The sequence below is a fragment of the Penicillium crustosum genome (assembly GCF_028827405.1).
Source record: "Penicillium crustosum strain IBT 35664 chromosome Unknown utg000002l_segment0_segment0, whole genome shotgun sequence".
In the NCBI taxonomy this organism is placed as follows: domain Eukaryota; kingdom Fungi; phylum Ascomycota; class Eurotiomycetes; order Eurotiales; family Aspergillaceae; genus Penicillium; species Penicillium crustosum.
This window is the reverse complement of record NW_026623123.1, coordinates 1,422,093-1,441,465: the sequence shown is the minus strand read 5'-3', so window position 1 is coordinate 1,441,465 and position 19,373 is coordinate 1,422,093. Positions and strand designations below refer to the sequence as shown.

The window sequence follows — 19,373 nt, the reverse complement described above, 5'->3', positions numbered from 1 at the left end:
AGCGTCCAAAAAAGGTTAATGTGGATTAGACGTTTAATACAACATACAGTGCTACAGCTATGGCTAATAGGAAGAACGATGCTCATGCTACGACTAGCTGCAATTATCTACATGTGTAATCTTTAATGGATGTAATATATATACCGCTATAATATTTTGGAATAGTCGCTAAATGCTCGTATGCAATCACTCAGAAACTAACTATATGGATGTTTAGGTAGCCACTGGGGTTGTCTGTGCATGTACATAGCGCTGCTCACAAGTATCGGCATATATATCAAGCCCATCACCAATCACTCTTATGAGTGACCATTTTTCGTTTCCTCGTATAAGGCGAGCCCATAGCTTGACTACAGCAAACCCAAGGTAAGCACAGTCAGACTGGTGTGAAGGTCTAGACCAAAAGTCGTCATCTCCAGATGTTCGTCCTTCCTCGACAATATCGCTAATCCAGCTCACAAGACGTGTCTCCTGTTCTAAATAAAACAAGTTAGTCAGTTTTGCCGTTTAAAAATGAGAATTTTAAAAGGGAATTAAACGAAATGAAACACATACCATCAAGAGGCCTTCTGGTCTGGCAGTCGGAGATACAGAATAACCACTTGCTGAGAAATACGGCAAATTCCAATGCACAGAGGGAGTGCTGGACATTCCACACAAACGCATGGCTTTGAGCGACGAAATTTACCCCGAGTTTGACCGGTATGCTGAGGGCATGCGTTGCATGTAAGATTGCCGGAAGAAGATGAGGACCAGCAGGTAAGCGTGGAATTTGCAGTAGCTGGTTGGCAATCTGCTCTGGATCTCGATATCGCAGTATTTTATATGATCCCAAATCGAGACCAAGTCGTACATATGCAACACCTAATAACGCAGCTGATGTAAAAGTAACAGGGCCATTGGGATTCCGGGGATCCAGACTAGATTCGGGGGCTCGTTGCCATAGATAGGTCCATGCATGAAGAGCATTTCTTATCAAATAAGAAAAGTAGTAGATTAGAAACAGTAGTTTTAGATGAAGCGTGGTTAACTTACCGCATAATCTCCTTTTGTCCAGTTATCAAACTCTGATCGACGTCATTATAAGGTCCGAGGGCATGGTAGGTTAGGAGGATTTTTTGTATGACCGCATGCAAAAGAACGTAGTTTGCCAAGGGAGATGGCACTGGCTGTGAGTATGGGGGATGCGACTCTCGATGACTCTTCATTATGTGGCAGAGAGCATCCTGAAACAGCATTTGCTCCTGATGCCCGGATCTTCGAATCAAATTCCATTTCTCTTGATTCGGAGCAATCCACTCGAGACAGCTGCATGGCAGACGAAGGTGGATTTCTTCACTCAATATGACTGGTGGTGTGCCGAATGCTATAGAATGGAGATTCAAAAAAACAAACGAAAAGAATTTTACTCTTCTGTCTAACTCCCGTTGAATCCAAGAGCGCCAATCAGTGCTATTGGCATGTAGAAACTGTTCAACTTCTTCCAGCCAAGATTCTCTGATACATCTCGCCAAGGAGCTTTGGAGATTGAAAGCTTCTCGAGCTATGCTCTCCTCATTCTGCCAGGTTGCAAAGGCAATGAGAAAGAAGGTACAACGTGCCTCACGCATAACTGCCCTCTGTTGCAGAAACTCGAAGTCAGAATCGCGAGTTTCGTGTGTGGAATGAGTCGTATTCACGCTAGTTTTAGTATACGATTTTCTCTCGGTTTCTACCATTTCCCGTTCGCGTATCGTCTGTTGAAGAATATCCTTGGCGGCTCGAAAGAGCAACACTGCTTTTCGATTCTCGTGTCGAAACTCGGCCCCAAGTGCACACATGGCCAAGAGGATCTCTGGCTCGCACTCGTCAATGTTGAACGTTGGAATGTGAACTACCGGTAGATGGGGGTAGAATCCATCAAAAAACCCATTGACAAATCTTGAGAGCGAATGGCAGGATGGCAAAGAGATGTCTGTTACAGTGGTTTGGGATTTTTCCAGCGCCTCCAGAAGGCTTTCTCGATGCAGATTTGTGACCGCCAAGATTGGCAATGTTAGAACTCCGAATTCCGCTGTATATAATGGTTAGACTTTACCTCTCACTGGGGCATGTAATAAGAATCGCCTTACCGACGGCTTCTCTTTCAGTTGGAAGCTTGCTTAGTGTTTGATCTGGGCCCGAGGGCTGTTCATGAGATGGATATGCAGTTGATGGGGTTGGTAAAGCATTCATGTTGAAGTCTCTAGCGAATATTTGCGTGATGCTTGGCTCAGATGCTAAGTGCCACTCGTTGTTCAGCCCTATGTTGTTACTGAACATTTCCAGGCTTTGCAGGACCAGTAGATCTTGGGCACTGGATAGAGGGTTTCCTGCATTGATTTAGCAAGTGCATTAGACGATGACAACAGAACGGATGGGGCTTCTGGATCTTTTTTTCTCTTCTCCGAATAACACTATCTAGGGGCTTTAACTATAACATACCTTCTAGTTGATAATCAGTAAGTGGCTCGTTCTGGCTGATCGACCCAGTTGATATATTTTGAAAGTCTGGGTGCTGCCAGGGGGATATCCCTGGATCAAAGTGAATCTGGTTGCTTTGTGACTGAGCATCTTCACTATCATTGGCAACTGCTGGTGATTGTTGCTGCGTTGGTGGGTTGATTGGGGCGTGAGTGATACTTTCATGCCGCTTCAGGAGATCACGCCGGCTGAAGGAAGAACCGCAGGAGCATTTATATGGTTTTTCATTGGTATCTAAACATTATTAACGTGATGATCGGTAATATATCTAATACAAAGGTATGCTCACGGATTCGCAGATGCCGCTCCAGGTGTTCGTATCGCCGGAAGTGACGCTTGCAATACTGGCATATTCGCGGTTTTCTTCTGTCCGTTGGAGAAGCTTCGTGTTCAGCCGCTGAGATTTCATCCATCTCAAATCTCCAATAAGCACTGTGAGCGTAAGGGTACTAGTATTTGAGAGGATCGGTGGAGGTAGATAAAAAGCGAATTGTCTCCAATATCGATGGAGGTTAGAAGTTTGAGGTCGTCATAGTCGCAGCCAATACGCCAATACCGCAATACTATAGTGGAGACTGTGGAGAACCACCTCCAAACACCTCCATAGATGCTCCATCATGATATTTTAAGAGTATATATGTACATTAGGGTGGGCTCAGTTTACATTTATCCAAGTTATCTCAATTCATCAACCTGACTGCCTGTCTTCCACCTCACGATTACAATGTCTTCTCTGTCTTATATCAACGAAAAAGGCGCTGGTCAGAAGCACAGCGATCTATGCCATTATTCCCAGGCAGTTGTCTTGGGAAATATTGTCAAATGTTCTGGACAAGGAGGTTGGGACCAAACCGGTGCTCTGGATGCCGGCAATATTCCCGGTCAAGTCGATCTAGCATTCCAAAATGTGGACAGAGTGCTCCAAGCCGCGGGTCTTCGCGGCTGGGAAGACGTTTATTCTATCCGCAGCTACCACGTCAATATCGACTCTTCATATGATCTCACCGTCAAGAAGCTCAAGGAGCGTATTCCGGGTCATCGACCTATCTGGACCGCTATCGCTGTGCCCCAACTAGCATTCTCGGCGATGAGAATTGAGATTGAAGTGGAGGCGATCAAACAAGCTTAAGGAAACGGCATAAAATGAAGTAGGGATTCACTTACAGCCCCTGCCATCTAACTATGATGGGATGTTTCGAAGGTTCTTCGCTCATGATTACCTAGGTATGCCATAGGCAAGGTCGTGCTTCGACGATCGATAGTGTCAGTTGTATATAATGAAATATAATAAATATGTTAAGCCAAAAAAAAATTGATAATTAATTTCGATTTTTTGATAAAATGATAGTCATTTAATTATAATAAGAATTGAAAGAGTGAGATCTCCCCTAGAAAGACTGTCGTCTTTTTACCCAAGTAGTACGACATGGATGGTTAGGAAGTCCGGGTAAGCCGTCAACCCCGCCTTGTCAACTGTTGATTTTTCTCTCACTGCTCTACATACTCAGAGATAGCAGAGATGTCTGGCCCTTTGGCAGTCGATATAGTCGACAGTACCTTGAAATACAAATCTCACACAGGCACTGAGTATGTGATTGACTTCAGCGACATTCTTTGCGTGTTGTCCAATCCACCCACGTACAGTGTGCTGTTCTTTCAGAAAACCGAACTGGATGGCCCCAAGTCCGAGGATTTTTCTTTAAAAAAGATCGAGATCGAGTCTCTGCCTGCAGAACTATCTCCATTTGTGACCAAAGTCCCCAACCATATTCTGAATGCAGATGAACCACCTGTCGTCCAGGTTGTAGTATCTACTGGATCAGGAACGGGGAAAGCCAAGACAGTCTTTGAAGATGTTGTCCGGCCCCTTCTTACATATGTTGGGCTAGAAAATTACGAGCTCTACGAGACTCAGTCGGCACAAACTATCATCGAGCTCGCACGATCGAAATTTCTGGACCGGGCTCATAATAGCGTCCCTCAGACCATCATCCTTCTTTCTGGCGACGGGGGTCTTATCGACATTCTCGATATTTTCTACAAATCCAAGAAGACGATCGGTATATCTCCCAATATTGTGTTGATTCCTTGTGGGACAGGGAATGCTATGGCAAGTTCTATTGGGTTACGATCTGGTCCAGTGCCGGGTCTTTCAACCCTCCTTCGAGGCAGCCCATCGTCTATACCAGTCTTTGCTGCCAAATTTTCACCTGGCAGTCGATTGGTCATCGATGAAGGTCGCCAGCGAGTCGATATCGACACCGATGTCTACCACACATTATACGGGGCCGTTGTTGCGAGCTGGGGGCTCCATGCTGCATTGGTGGCAGACAGCGATACATTCGAATATCGCAAATTTGGAGTGGATCGTTTTAAGATGGCCGCAAATGAACTCCTTAATCCCTCGGACGGCACTCCACCTCACGAATTCAAAGGCAAAATCACATTAACCACCTCGAATGGCCCGAACGAGGCACGTTCCCAAGAGCCAGTGGAAGAGCTTGAGCACATGTATGCGCTTGCGACACTCGTTCCACGACTTGAGAAGGACTTCTTGATTTCCCCAGACTCAGTTGCCCTGGATGGACAAATGAGGTTCATCCGCTTCGGTCCTATGTCGGCGGAAGACGCGATGCAGTTGATGGCTCTAGCCTATCAGGGCGGTCGGCATGTGATGGAAGATACGGTTACCTACGCCGACACTGAACAAGTTCGAATCGATTTTCAAGAAGATGAGGAGAGGTGGCGACGCGTTTGTATTGATGGAAAGATCATCGCTGTGGAGAAAGATGGTTGGGTGGAAATTCGTAAAGAACCTACCCGTTTGCTGAACATGATCAATTAGACAGAGATTCACCCAATTTGCAATAGAATTGTATATTAGATTAGAACTGAAGAATACATTGTGTATGGTTTATAAACAAGGGCCAGTTCATAAGTTGTTGATCCGTAAAGGGAATGTAATCATGTGTTCCCGCCATCTCCGGGATTGGACCCCGTAAACCACCACTCCACCCATCCCAGCATATGGGATGCGCCAGCAAATGATATTGTTGTTGTCTCGCTAGTCTCTCTTATCTAGCGCCTTGGAATTTGCTTGATTATAATGGAACTGCCCATTAGATTCGATGCTGATCACTGCGCGCACCTATTCGGCCTCTCAAACCCCAGACCAAGGTGCAGCACAGCCCTGCAATAAAAGGTCGCGATTTCATACCTTCTCCGGCTGGCAAACAACTCCGGCGGATACAAAGGAAGCGACCGACATGTTGTTAATCCATCAAGTTGGTAGTGTTCGCGTTGGGGAAGTCGTCAGGTGAGTCTAGTCCGCTTTGCCCCTCAAGTCCGAAGTCCTCCTGGGTCGCTAATAGTAAACCATCCAACAGATACACAATTACATACACTCCGGCGGACGATCCGATCCTTCCCATTCCTTCGAATCTCTACGTGAGGGTGAAGAACACATCTGCCATCCCATTGCGCGCCGCATACCTCCATGGCCCGTACACGCTATACGCTGCTTGCTATCCCTCGCAGTTTGATCCCAACACCAAATATGAGCGACAGGATCTGGAGGGTACACCCCAGTTTGAGCCCTACCTAAAGGCGGGAGGTGGTTGGGACGCTATCATCAAGGTGCCGGCTAATCTCCAGGAAGCTCACGATTTTGGCTCTCCAAGTCAAGGCGGACCGGCAAGTGGACACAGCGTTAGCTGGATTGTTGAGATACAATCGCAGGTGATATTCTCAAGTAGCGCAGCGGTCCATTTTGAGCTGCTGGTGGGCCGAGATGAAAAATCGCTGGCATATTTCTCGGGCGGTGCATGGAGTAGTGGAAACGGCGCTCCGGGGCCTCCTGCAAAGTTACAAGACCATTGGCTCCCTGAAACTAGAGGCAGCCAGGTGCTTGCCTCGAAAGGCGTGTACACAAAATCAATCGCTCTTCATGTCGACGATACAACTAGTCTATGGAGCAATCCGCCATTCCCCTCGGCGAACCCGGCTTCCGAAAGCGTTGATCAGAAGAGTCAGGACTCGCAACCTCTGCCTGACAATCCAGTGCCGGAGGGCTCTACTGAAGTTCCCATGAAAAGCGCCAAGAAGAAGAAGGTGCATCTCGTGTTACTGACACATGGATTGCACAGCAACCTCGGTGCAGACATGCTCTATTTGAAGGAGAGCATCGACGCAGCCATGAGAAAGTCCAAGCAGACCGACAATAAAACAAGCGCTCCCCATGTCGGCCCTGTTGGAGTGGATGATCAAGAAAACCCGACAAGGTATGAAACCCCCTTGGAGTGCCTGGACATCCAAAATTCCTAATCGCTAGTTTTGTCAGCAGTAAACCCAGCCATGTGGAGGACGATCGAAATAACAAGTCTAGCGATAAACCTGACGATGACGATGAAGAGCAAGTCATTGTCAGAGGGTTCTCTGGCAATGCCGTTCGGACTGAGCGTGGAATTCAATACCTCGGCAAACGACTGGCCAAATATGTCCTACTTCTCACATATCCAGATCAACCCTATTTCCCTCTGAGGGGCCCAAAGTCGAACCCATTTTCTCGACCTTTTAGTGCTCGCAAGGAGCGAGCTCAACCATTTGCTCATTCGGCTGAATCAACCCCCCAAGAAAATGCCCAAGAATTTCAAAACGAAGACCATGCCTACCAGATTACAAGCATCAGTTTTGTTGGCCATTCCCTCGGCGGGCTGATTCAGACATATGCAATCGCATATATCCAAAAGCACTCGCCTCAGTTCTTCGAGCAAATCAAGCCTGTTAACTTTATTGCTCTTGCAACCCCCTTTCTCGGTCTCAGCAATGAGAATCCAATGTACGTTCGATTTGCATTGGATTTAGGTCTAGTTGGTCGTACCGGTCAGGATCTCGGGTTGAGTTGGACAGCACCGAAAGTTCGAAGTGGCTGGGGGGCCATTATTGCTGGAAGAGGAGAGTCTGCGAAAGACCCCGGCCACTCGGATCCTGGGGCCAAGCCGCTTCTACGGATCCTTCCTTGCGGTCCTGCCCACGAGGTTCTCAAGAAGTTCCAACATCGCACAGTGTACTCGAATGTGGTAAATGACGGGATAGTTCCTTTGCGGACGTCCTCACTTTTGTTCCTAGACTGGAAAGGTCTGGATCGGGTCGAAAAGGCAAGGAGGGACAATGGACTTGTTGGAACCATGGCCGAATGGGGGTGGGCAGAGTTGACAGGCGCCAACTCGAAATCCCCGCGATTAGGTCGCTCTGATGGAGAACAGCCTTTGAGTCTCCCGACATTGGAGACCGATCATCAAATTCCATATTCTGCGACTCAAGTTTCTCCAAGATCTAAAAACGACATTTTGGGCGAAGATGCAACCTCCCCGAGACCAGCACAATTCCTAGCACCGCCCAGTCATGTGTCCAGCCTGAAAATGCCAGAGGAGGGCGTGGTGAAGGAAAATGTCCCAGGAAGTGCGAGTGCGCCTCACAGTCCCCTGGACAGCTTTTTCTCGCTGTTTCGCCTAAATCAGGGCAAGAACCCCCCTAATAGCAAGAATGCTAGAATTTATAAGCGTAGCCAAACCCTCAGCACGTTTGAGACTGGCGATGGCAATGGTATAATGCCCATTACGCGTGGAAGTTCCTCGCACGAGCACGAAGGAGTGCATACGCCTCCAAAGACAACATTTTTCGAGTCTGCCGGAGACTTACTGATGCCGCCTTTACCACCTGCGGATTTCATTTTGGATCCTGCCTCGCGACCCCGGACAATCTTCCACGACCGCATCTACCACCCAGAGGATATACCACCCCCTTTACCCACAAAGCGACGCACATTAGCATTTGGTTCGCTTCAGGGCAAGCAATCGAAGTCGACGCCCACTCAGCATCCACCTGCTAGCATCGCGGGAAATGAAAGTGGCCTCAAGGTCGAAGAAAAGATTGCGAGAGCCTATCACCGTGATCTGACTTGGCGTAAGGTTCTTGTTCGGCTTGAGCCCGATGCCCACAATAACATTATTGTGCGGCGCATGTTCACCAATGCCTATGGCTGGCCTGTTGTGAAACACTTGGTTGACACACATTTCAGCCATACGCCTACTGCGGAGACTGACGATTCTCTGAAGCAAAATGTGGAGATGGCCAAGTCTCCAAATGTTGGACCGACTAGTTCGGGTGATGAGGTTGAAGGGCAGTCCGATTCTGTCAATCCAAACCCAGTAAGAGATACAGACGATTTGCCAAATATATCCGATCTCCATGTATCGGAAGATCCATCTCCTGGTCCGAGTGACACGTTACCGGCTGAAAATGAATCACACACGAGCACCGGCGACAGAAATCTTGTATCGAGGTCGGATTCAGCACGGTGGACTGATCGTGAAGTTGTCGAGGATGACAGCGATTCCGGCTTCGAAGTGGAAACTAACGCTGGTTTCCGTCACATATAATAGCGCCGTTCTGGCTTTCATTGTACATACGGTCTTTCCTAGACATATACCCTGTAATTATGTGAACGTTATATTTGAATTGAAGCTTTTTTTTATATCGTATTCAACTAGTCCGAATATGAAGGGGTGGTAATCAATACTTCAATTCACCTTGAACATGGCTCCAGAATTCCTCGACCATCTCCTTCTGTCCAGTTCCGCCTGGGGAACCTCGGACAGCAAGATATTTCCGCCCATCAAGACGAGCCTCCCAGACTCCCGGGTTGCCGTCCGCCATAATGCCCCCGGCTTCAGAGAGGATAACCCATCCCGCGCAGACATCCCAGGACCAGCATCCACCCTCCCAATACAAATCCAGCGAGCCATCAGCCACAGCACATAGATTCAACGCGGCCGAGCCTAAACTCCGCATTGAGCGTACCATAGCTCCCCCGTTTTCCTTAGACTGGCCCAGCTTCTCATATGTCCGAACCTTAGTCTCCCAATTGTTCCCGCTGCGATCCGCGCCCCATTCAATAGCAATAAGAGCATTAGCTAGTCCGGACAGGGGCTCTACATTGTCGCCCTTAAGTGGCAAGCGAGTTTCACGATTGAGGAAAGCACCTTGGCCTCGAATAGCGGAGTAGAGATTTTTGGTGGAGGGATTATACACCACACCTACAGCCGGTATGCGTCCAACGGCGAAGCCGAGCGAAACACAGGCAAATGGGAAGCCGTGCACGAAGTTCGTCGTTCCATCGATGGGGTCCACGACGAAGGTAGGGGCATCGGTCAATGGGTGTGCTGGGTCGTATGTTTCCTCGCCGTGGAATCTAGGAGAATACGCATCAGGAGCATGCTAGCGGCTATGGACGAGAAAACACATACTCGTAGTGTGGGTATTTCTCCCTCAGTGAGGTAGAGATCATGTTTTCAACAGCACGGTCATATTCTGTGACGAGGTCGGCACCTACGGGGATCAGTTGGTGTCTTATTGCTGTTTGTTTGCATACAGACTATTCATTTTGGATCCTGTGCCGCTGGTTGCTGGGAGTGCATTGTTGATGATGTCCCCAGCCTTGAAGGCCAATGAGACTAGGAAGTCATGGATCTCGTTGAGGTTTGGGTTCTCCATGATATAATTGAGGTATTAAGATGGTAGACTTGAGTTCGACCTAGGTATAGCTGATTTAAAGATCAAAGATGGAGGAGACGATCTCCGGGAACGCTAAAGGCGGGGCAATTCCGACCTCTTTTCAAAGGAATATAGTAACGTCGACATGAATATTGTAAAAATATAGATTATTAGTGGTATGGCTATTATTGGATTAATGACCTCTATCCTCTGAAGATTGTCTATATCTACATATTGTAGGTAACTATATGTTTTGTATTACCAATCGTAGACAACACCCCTGGAGTATCTCCACGCTTCCAGTGACGTCGAGAGCCCCCCACTTCCGCGGGAAAAAAAAATCTTTGAGATTCGACAATTTTGGAACACACATTCAGGTGCCCTTCTTTTTGGCTAATAGATAACATTATACTCCAATATGCCGACCGAACTTGAAGAGGTGCGTGTATACGACCCACGATATCGATTAGCTCACTCACATCTTTCTATAGCTGGTGGAATTCCTGCACCATGGCAACACCCAAATCAGACAAATCGGTGCGGCAACTCCTCTCGCGACGCGAATATATGATCTAACAGCTCATAGCTTGCGAAAACCTCGTCGGCTTCTCCACAGCGCAGCCTGACTTGTTCAAGCGCCATCAACTCCTACCCGTCCGCGATTTGAAGCTTCTGGCCCGCGATTACATTGTGCGTTATCTGGCGATCATGGGGGTGACTTTCGACTGATATCTTTGTATAGCCCATTGCGAAGAATGCATTGACCATTTTAGTCAATTTGTCTGCTGACGAGGAGGTGTTGAAACTTCTCGCCGAGGATGAGAAGTTCGTTGAGACCTTGCTTGCGAAATTGACAGTGAGTTGTCTCGGTCATGCTTGTGGACAGGAATGAGGCTAATGTGTTTGATCTCAGAATCCCAAGGAGCCCAACGCCGATGAAGTGGCCATGCTGTTGGCCAATCTCGTCAAATCCGACAAACTGCCCGATCTGTTCTCACTCAAGCGCAAAGTCCCCGAATCCGTATCTACCTCCGGGAACGCAATCGATCAGGTGATGGACTGCTTTGTGAAGGGCGCCGAGGGCGGTCTCAACAAGCACGCCAATTATGATTACCTGTCATACGTGTTTGCCGACTTGTCCCAGACGGAGAAGGGCAGAGCCTATTTCACCCAACGCCAGGAGTACGATGGCGTGGTCCCCATCACCAAGCTGACTGTCTTCACGGAGCACAAAAGCGATATCCGCAGGAAGGGTGTTGCATCCACAATCAAGAATGTGGCTTTTGAAGTCGAGTCGCATCCAATGCTCTTTGACGAGGATGGCGCCAACCTTCTGCCTTACCTGCTGCTCCCACTTGCGGGCCCAGAGGAGCTGTCGGACGAGGATACGGCGGATATGCTGCCAGATCTCCAGCTATTGCCACCCGATAAGCAGCGAGACAGCGACACCACCATCATCACAACCCATCTTGAAACCCTGCTGCTCCTGACCACAACCCGAGAGGGCCGTGATAAGATGCGAGCCGTCAAGGTTTACCCTTTGATCCGTGAAACTCACATGCATGTTGAAGATGAAAATGTGACAGAGGCATGCGACCGGTTAGTTCAGGTCCTGATGAGAGACGAGGAAGGTGAAGGTGAAGAGGAGCCCGAACAACCTCAAATCGAGGCGCCTCGAAACGAGGATGAAGAGGTTGTAGAACTGTTTTAAGCGATTAGATACCAAATCAATTGTACATATGGAAGTAAACATTATCCAACACTGTATATTATTCAATTGTTGTGTATGATTGTTAATATCGTACCTTCAATGTTGTATGTAACCCTCCGTTGGACAAGGAAGATAAATCTGCCGATGTCGGTGGGGCAGTCCAGCTCCGGGGGGACGATGGGTCGTTTTTCACCACACTACGACCTTAGTCCTCCACTAGCTCTGGGATTTCCTCCCTTCCGATTCCTCAATGCCCAGATCTATATCGAGCTAATGCACGACCTAACCTGAAATACTTACAGTATTTCATCATCCCCCCCACCATCACGTCGTCAAATATCCCACTGCGGACGCGGAAGCTGTCTTGCCCCTCGGCCCCGAGGCGCAAGTGGCTTCCCGCTGAGTCGGATCGAACTGATTCCACTTTCGATGATTGTGCGAGCGACAATGGAAATTACCCCGAAATCGACAATCTACCACCCGACGTGAACCCCGACACTGGGGTTGTTCAGCGCTTTCGGGCCTTCATGTCGCGCGCCCCTCTTCGCTCGTCGCCCATCCTGGGTGCTCCCTCTTACGGATCATTGCAAAGCTCAAACGACTCGGAAGAGAATTTTCCAGTTTCTCGCGGCCAAAAAGTTCGTGGGGGTTTACAACGCGCGAGCTTCGAAGATGGCATTGGAAGTTCTTCCAACGTACAAGGGTCTACCCCGAGACGATCACATTCCTCTGTCAGGAGACGAAACAGCTTGTATGCAGAGAGAAATCGTCGGCCTTCATCCGCTGCGTCCGATGTTGGAATGGGTCCTGATTCAAAATACTCGTTTGCCACTGGATTGGCCGTACCGGGTAACCCGGTGATGCAGGAGACACCAGCGTCTTCGCCATATATGACAAGTGATGATGAAAATGCCCTAGACATTGATGATGACGATTCAAAATCCTCGAGTGAGGATCCTCCAGATAATTCGCCGTATGCCCAAGTACGAGCTTCGGTTCCGGCCACGGACGATATCTCTCTTTCTATTAACAGTAAGCTTTCTCCCAGGTGCTTTTTTTTTCTCTGCGTATATCTAATGGTTTCTAGCACCTCGGATGTGGATTCTCTCTTTATTATTTTCTTTGACGGGTTCCGCTGCCAACCTTTTCTTTTCTTTGCGCTATCCCAGTGTTGCCATTACCCCAATTATTGCTCTTGTTCTGGTCCATCCACTGGGCAAGTTTTGGGATGTTCTTTTCAAAAAAACAGGGGACCCTCTCGAGATTTTTGAGAACGGATCCCTTCATCACCGGGAATTACTCTCCGGCGAGATCGATGCTCCCCCTGCACCATTGGCATCCCGAGTCAGGCTTTGGTTTGCCCAGGGCCGTTGGAACGAGAAAGAGCATGCTTGCGTCTATATTAGCAGCAATGTTTCCTTTGGGTTTGCTTTCGCCACTGATGTTAGTACACCGACGAAGTATTGATAACGAAGCTGACCAAGACAGGTTATTGTCGAGCAACACAAATTCTACAACCAGGATGTCCCGATTATATATCAACTGCTGCTCATCATATCCACTCAGGTTTTGGGATATGCATTCGCGGGTCTAACTCGACGATTCCTCGTGCGGCCATCAGCTATGATCTGGCCGGGTACACTGATGTCCACTGCAATGTTTTCTACAATGCATAAGTCTGTCAACAAAAAGGCAAATGGGTGGAGTATCTCCCGATATAAATTCTTCGTCATTGTGTGGGGAGGAGCGTTCCTCTGGTATTTTGTTCCGGGACTGTTGATGCCTGCCCTAAGTTATTTTAATGTGATCACTTGGTTGGCACCCAAAAACGTGGTAGTTTCGAACTTGGTAAGACATTCATCCATGTCATTTTCTGCTGCTTTGACTGACTCTTCTAGTTTGGGGTTGCCTCTGGTCTCGGAATGTTCCCCTTGACCTTTGATTGGGCTCAGATTGCCTATATTGGCTCCCCATTACTCACGCCTTGGTGGGCCGCAGCCAACATCGTGACGGGGCTGGTGCTTGTCATCTGGATAGCCGCTCCAATACTTTGTAAGATATCCCCGTTTTATCTCATTTGACTCTGCTAATCAAACGAAGACTATAAAAATGCCCTTTTCTCTGCATATATGCCTATAGTTTCAACAGCAGTATTCGACAATGCTGGGCGACCATACAACGTGAGCCGCATTTTGACCACGGACTTTTTGTTCGATGAAAAGGCCTATCAAGATTACTCCCCGGTTTATCTCCCAATTACCTATGTGCTGTCTTACGGTGTTCAGTTTGCTGCCTTGACATCCCTTGTCACTCACACCGTTTGCTGGTACGGAAAGGACATCTGGCAGCAGACCAGAAAGGCTTTTGAGGAAAGACGAGAAGTGCCAGACATGGAGACGTACCAGCCCCTTCGTGGCAGCAATGCTACGATTCGGCAGAGTTTTGAAATCCCAAGGACCAGCTCGCATGAACCGAACCAGGAAATTCCATTGGGCGGGGAAGATGTTCATTGCCGTTTGATGAGGCGCTACAAGGACGCTCCTCTCACGTGGTACCTGATCGTGTTCATCTCTATGCTCGCGATTGCCATCTTCACTGTGGAATAGTATGTTTCCCCCTCTCTTTAACCTTTGGCCGCAGCTGACCTTAGCACAAGTTATCCCACACACCTACCTTGGTATGGGCTACTCTTGGCTCTTGGTATTACCTCTTTGTTTTTCATCCCAGTGGGCATCATCATGGCCGTCACCAATCAACATAGCAGTCTGTATTTGATCTGCCAACTCCTTTGCGGTATTGTATTCCCGGGAAGGCCTGTAGCGAACATGATTTTCGTGACCTACTCATATATCAGCTCTGCACAAGGGATCAAATTTTCCTCGGACCTCAAACTTGGCCATTACATGAAGATCCCACCACGAATTCTATTTAGCGTCCAGATGATGGCGACTTTAGCCTCAAGTCTGACCCAAATCGGTGTGCTGAACTGGATGTTCACTTTCGTCCCGGGACTCTGCACCCCGGAAGCTATCAATGGTTTCAATTGCCCCATTGCTCGGGTCCATTTTAACGGTAGCATTCTCTGGGGAGTTGTTGGCCCCCAGCGCTTCTTTGGCCCAGGAGGGCTATATCGTCCGCTTGTCTGGGCCTTTTTGGTGGGAGCCGTCGCCCCTCTCGGAGCATGGCTTCTAGGGAGACACAGCAAGAAGAGCTTCTGGCGTATGGTCAACTTCCCTATCTTGTTTGGCAGTCTGAGCTGGATACCACCTGCAACCGGGCTCAACTTTTCCATCTGGGCCCTTGTTTGTTTCGTATTCAACTATGTGATCCGCCGAAGGAGGACCGCATGGTGGGAGAAATATGCAATGACCCTGTCGGCCGCATTGGATTCTGGTTTGGCATTTGCAGTGGTCGTTGTCTTTTTCGCCTTCATTTACCCAGGTTGGGTCGATGGTTTCAAATGGTGGGGGACGGAGATCTATAAACAAGTAAGTTCTTGGTCTTCTGATTGTTTGATATCCACTAACTGTGTCAAGGGCTGTGATTGGATTGCTTGTCCATACAAACCACTGGAACCAGGTCAACGATTCGGTCAGTAGATTTTACATCAATTGAAAAAATTGAAAACCCATTGAAATGATACAAATGCTACCAATAAAGACACTACATCTAGTGCCTATCCAAATAGAAATGCAAGAATAGTCGGCCGCCCGTTATGCCGCCTCTGTTCTTGACGACTTGGGATTTTGATTATCTGAAAATATAGTGGGCTTAGTAGAATATTATAGGTTTTACAGTTCGCATGAACTATTATAGGTCGATATATTCGTAATTTTTTGGATTTTATTTGCCTCGATTGTAATTATGACTATGAGGCCAGCGGTTGAAGCTCATGTGCTATAGAGGTGATCTTTGAGTAAAACCTCGGAAGAGCCTCAGTGTGCACAGACCATACAGCCCGGAGATCTGCCCGAGTCACGTGCTGTGTCAGCGGGACGGGTAAACATTTGCTCCGTGGTCTACCGTCATACGTCCGGGTCGCTGTCTCCAGCTCTTTCAAAGTGGCTTACCCATCCCTCACTCTTTTTTGAACCTGCCCGTCTTTTCGCACTCCGAGAGAGGCAAAGGGTTACATTTATTCTGCATTTCTAGTCCTAGTGGGATCCGTCGCGTCGCCTTCTACCACTCGTACAACTCTGTTTTGCACATCGGCAACATGTCGACTCCAACAAATCCTTCGAATGCTCGCACCCCAACTGGGCCAAATGGTGCGCCGCTAATGAGGATGCGTCGTCCTAAAGCGGCTGATCCTTTGGTTCGACCGAAGAGAAGGCCTGCCCCCAGACCAGCTGGCGCCACTCCCGGCAATGGAACAGCCACCAAGACACTTCCCTCAAGGCCGTCCCAACCCCAGGCAATCCTTCCGTCCGAGCGACCTATGCTTGAGCTTTCAAACAACAACATGTCATCGAATGGGTTCAGCGGTCCTTTGCTCAGTGATAAATACGTTGATTATCCGGTGGTGACGACAAAGCGAGCTCTGATGGAGGGACTGAAGCACCACATCGCGCGATTTGCCTCGAAGAAAAGCGTCGACCCACGAGACGAATCGCAATTTACTCGACCAGTCCGACTTCACCGCCGCGACCCACGTTCACGAACTCATGATCCAAACTCGGGAAGGTCCGAGATCGATGGCCAACCAATGGATGAAGCTGAACGCGAAGCCTTTGATGCTCGTAAGGCAGCGCGCGAAAAAGAGCGCGCTGAGAACCTTTCCCAAATCGCTCCCGCCCTCGGCTCTACATCGAAACGACCAAATGCCCCGAAGCAGAAGACGCAGCAGGTTTTCAAGTCGGATATGACCCCTGAAGAGATTGCACGAGCACGGATCAAGTACGAAGAGGCCTTGCCGTGGCACCTAGAGGATTTTGACAACCGACACACTTGGGTTGGAAACTATGAAGCAGCTCTGTCTGAAACACATGCAGTCTTTGTCCTCGACAACGGAAAGATGAGAATGATTCCGGCTGAAAAGTGGTACAAGTTCAATGCCAAGAGTAACTTCAAGGCTTTGACCATTGACGAGGCAGAGAAATTCATGGCCAAGAGGGTGAAAGACCCTCGATGGTTCATGGAAAAGCAGCAGCAGTTGCAGGAAGAGAAAGAGTTGGAAACATACGCCAAGCAGCGCAAAGTCTACGCTGGAAAACAGGGCACAAATATCGGAAAGGGTGAGGGATTGGAAGCTGGTGAAATGGATTTCGAAGAGGATCGATTTGCCGATGACGAAGAGCATGATGACCTCTTCAATGAGGATGAAGATGCGAAGGATGCCGAAAAGAGAATCAAAGAGGACCAGCTCAAGGCGAATGTGTTCGATCTCAAAGACGAGAAGGAGTATGACGCTGAAGAAATGCGAGAGAGACGTGAACGAGAGGCCCGGCGTGTGTTGGGCAAGGGTGTGCGCAAGGCCCTGAAGAGGAGAGAACGGAACTTTGATTACAGCAGTGGTTCGGACGTCAATCCTTACACGGATGAGGAGGTAAAGTTTCACCCATCTTTGACCGCAAACCTAAAACTAATTTGTACAGAGCTCCGACGACAGCGAAACCGAACGGGCCAAGGAGGAGGAACGCAAGAAGGCAGAGGAAGAAAAGAACCAAAAAGAAGCGCTCTCCAAGGGAACAAATACTCCCTCCGGCCGACCCAAGCATACAGACCCCCTGAAGAAAGCTGGGGCTGCTGGATCTCGGAAAAGGCTTGGATCGCCAAACGCTTCCGATGCGAGCGGCACCGATACATCTCGAAAGAAGGCCAAGGGCATGCATCTCCCTGCGTCTCAACCCCCATCGCGTCCGATCTCTCCATCCGCTTTGCAGGTATGTATAATCATTCTCCTTTGACCAATATATATTGATTTGTTTAGGGGAAGAAACGCGTGCGAAACATTGCTGGCGGCGCTGGATCTGGCAGTGATGTCGACACTGGTGCCGGGTCTGGAGCTGAACTGACCGAGGGTGGCAAGATCAAGAAACTGAAGCTTAACCCCTCGGTTTCTCGTGGTGGTACTCCGCAAGGGTCCCGCGCCGCAAGTCCTTTGCCTCGACTCCCCGGAAGCCGTGCCAACAGTCCCGACGGCCCCAGAGGTGAGTGCCGAGCAAAATCTGTTTTTGATATAAGAAACAAACTAACCATCTACAGGTCATCGTGTGTCGACTCCAGTTTCTGGAACCCAGACGTTCCCGACGGCCGGAGAAATCCATGCCGCCATCCCAGCATCTGGCATCCTCAGCAGCGACCTCTTGAAGGTCTTCCGTCCTCGTATTGGTGAATCCAAGGAGAACCACCGGAGATTCATTGCCATTGTCAAGGATGTCAGTGTTTATGGAAAAGAGGATCGGATGCTGCGACCAGGTCCCTGGAAGGGGAACTGAGGTATGCACAAGGTAATTCCAAGTCAAAATCATTTCGAATACTTTTCCATGTTTTTTACTTTTATGTCCTATCTGCCAGTCGCTGTCCAGCAGGCATCCTGTGACTAGGAATGCTTTAACTATGAATATCCTACGTAGGCGGTCTATCATGGTTGTTCATAACTGTTCATAAAGAGTACCTACCTAATATCTTTACTATGGGCAACCTTCTTTTACATATGTCCCAATGAAATTCTTACTAGTCTCGGATCCCTATCCACAATCGATGCATCTACATAGTGACTAAAATGAAGAACCATTACAACAGATGGCTCTTTGCTTGGGAGCAACCAGGAGAAGAAACAGAAGCAACTGGCACAAATGACTACGGATTATCAATCCCCTGGTTGATGTATAGATTGAAGAATAGGAGATTCCAGGGCGATATGACCTATGTATAACATAGTCGGGTACCGGGTCTCTTTTACCAGCTATCTTACTTCCTTTGAACAACAGAGTACCGACCTAGGTACGTACTCCTGAACTCCTGATATCCGGGCCGGGAGGACCCGTGGTTGCCGCAGGATACCAAACCTTTTACGTGTTTAAGGTTGTGTAGGTAGAACCCTTGAATGACGTACTTTCTCCTTGTACTGGGCAGTTGCTTCCACCTTCCTCTTCCACCTTCCTCTCTTCCTTTCACTTTCTTCCCGCGTATCAACCTACCATCTCAACTCAAGATACCGTCACCAAGGCCCACTCGAAGCAAAAGCGCGGAAGTCCGATGTTTTCGCCAGACTTGGAGTTGGATCCATGACATCTTTCCTCGCCCTCGAGCCCTCTCACCCTAACGAAATCAATCTGTCAATAATGGATTTCATACCCACCTGGCCCCATGGTCCCGTTGTCGCACGCTCTTTACGTGACATCGAAGCCCAGTTCACGGTTGCGATGGTCCATGCCTACGATTACAAGATTGGTCACTTTGATCTTTAACAATATGTATCCACGACATGGTATCACACCCAGTAACCAACTTTCTGGATTTTTCATGGGTCGCCTCTCATCCCCTCACGAGGTTGTCTTAGATATTCTCATCCTCGAAATGATTGCTTGAATGGCATGAATATAATCGCAGAGTATCGCGATATTTCGCCGTGAACATACTACGACTAGTTTCGGACGAAAGC

General features: G+C 48.5%; 7 protein-coding genes across 7 annotated transcripts; 5 read left to right on the top strand and 2 right to left on the bottom strand.

Moving 5' to 3' along the window:
* Positions 1–213: 213 nt before the first annotated feature.
* On the bottom strand, positions 214–2,915 carry N7487_004059 (C2H2-type zinc finger protein; the record flags this gene model as incomplete). Its single annotated transcript, XM_056871806.1, has 6 exons — positions 214–476; positions 556–971; positions 1,036–2,053; positions 2,112–2,351; positions 2,464–2,736; positions 2,792–2,915. 6 exons carry the CDS (start codon positions 2,913–2,915, stop codon positions 214–216), a joined length of 2,334 nt encoding a protein of 777 aa, XP_056729526.1.
* Positions 2,916–3,226: 311 nt separating this feature from the next.
* N7487_004058 (uncharacterized protein) lies at positions 3,227–3,631 on the top strand (the record flags this gene model as incomplete). Its single annotated transcript, XM_056871805.1, has 1 exon — positions 3,227–3,631. The coding sequence occupies one exon, from the start codon at positions 3,227–3,229 to the stop codon at positions 3,629–3,631; it is 405 nt and encodes a 134-aa protein (XP_056729525.1).
* A 390-nt stretch (positions 3,632–4,021) lies between these two features.
* On the top strand, positions 4,022–5,347 carry N7487_004057 (diacylglycerol/lipid kinase family protein; the record flags this gene model as incomplete). The annotated part of the gene is made up of 1 exon (XM_056871804.1): positions 4,022–5,347. One exon carries the CDS (start codon positions 4,022–4,024, stop codon positions 5,345–5,347), a length of 1,326 nt encoding a protein of 441 aa, XP_056729524.1.
* Positions 5,348–5,630: 283 nt separating this feature from the next.
* Positions 5,631–8,942, top strand: N7487_004056 (lipase ROG1 family protein; the record flags this gene model as incomplete). Its single annotated transcript, XM_056871803.1, has 3 exons — positions 5,631–5,818; positions 5,889–6,782; positions 6,845–8,942. 3 exons carry the CDS (start codon positions 5,631–5,633, stop codon positions 8,940–8,942), a joined length of 3,180 nt encoding a protein of 1,059 aa, XP_056729523.1.
* Positions 8,943–9,075: 133 nt separating this feature from the next.
* On the bottom strand, positions 9,076–10,056 carry N7487_004055 (inositol monophosphatase family protein; the record flags this gene model as incomplete). The annotated part of the gene is made up of 3 exons (XM_056871802.1): positions 9,076–9,754; positions 9,810–9,891; positions 9,939–10,056. 3 exons carry the CDS (start codon positions 10,054–10,056, stop codon positions 9,076–9,078), a joined length of 879 nt encoding a protein of 292 aa, XP_056729522.1.
* Positions 10,057–10,474: 418 nt separating this feature from the next.
* Positions 10,475–15,366, top strand: N7487_004054 (Oligopeptide transporter OPT superfamily; the record flags this gene model as incomplete). Its single annotated transcript, XM_056871801.1, has 12 exons — positions 10,475–10,495; positions 10,548–10,593; positions 10,643–10,746; positions 10,799–10,912; positions 10,970–11,752; positions 12,070–12,799; positions 12,855–13,210; positions 13,334–13,615; positions 13,666–13,819; positions 13,868–14,372; positions 14,424–15,255; positions 15,304–15,366. The coding sequence occupies 12 exons, from the start codon at positions 10,475–10,477 to the stop codon at positions 15,364–15,366; spliced, it is 3,990 nt and encodes a 1,329-aa protein (XP_056729521.1).
* A 617-nt stretch (positions 15,367–15,983) lies between these two features.
* Positions 15,984–18,204, top strand: N7487_004053 (transcription factor IIF subunit TFG1; the record flags this gene model as incomplete). The annotated part of the gene is made up of 4 exons (XM_056871800.1): positions 15,984–17,312; positions 17,362–17,649; positions 17,697–17,916; positions 17,972–18,204. 4 exons carry the CDS (start codon positions 15,984–15,986, stop codon positions 18,202–18,204), a joined length of 2,070 nt encoding a protein of 689 aa, XP_056729520.1.
* Between the last annotated feature and the right edge of the window lie 1,169 nt (positions 18,205–19,373).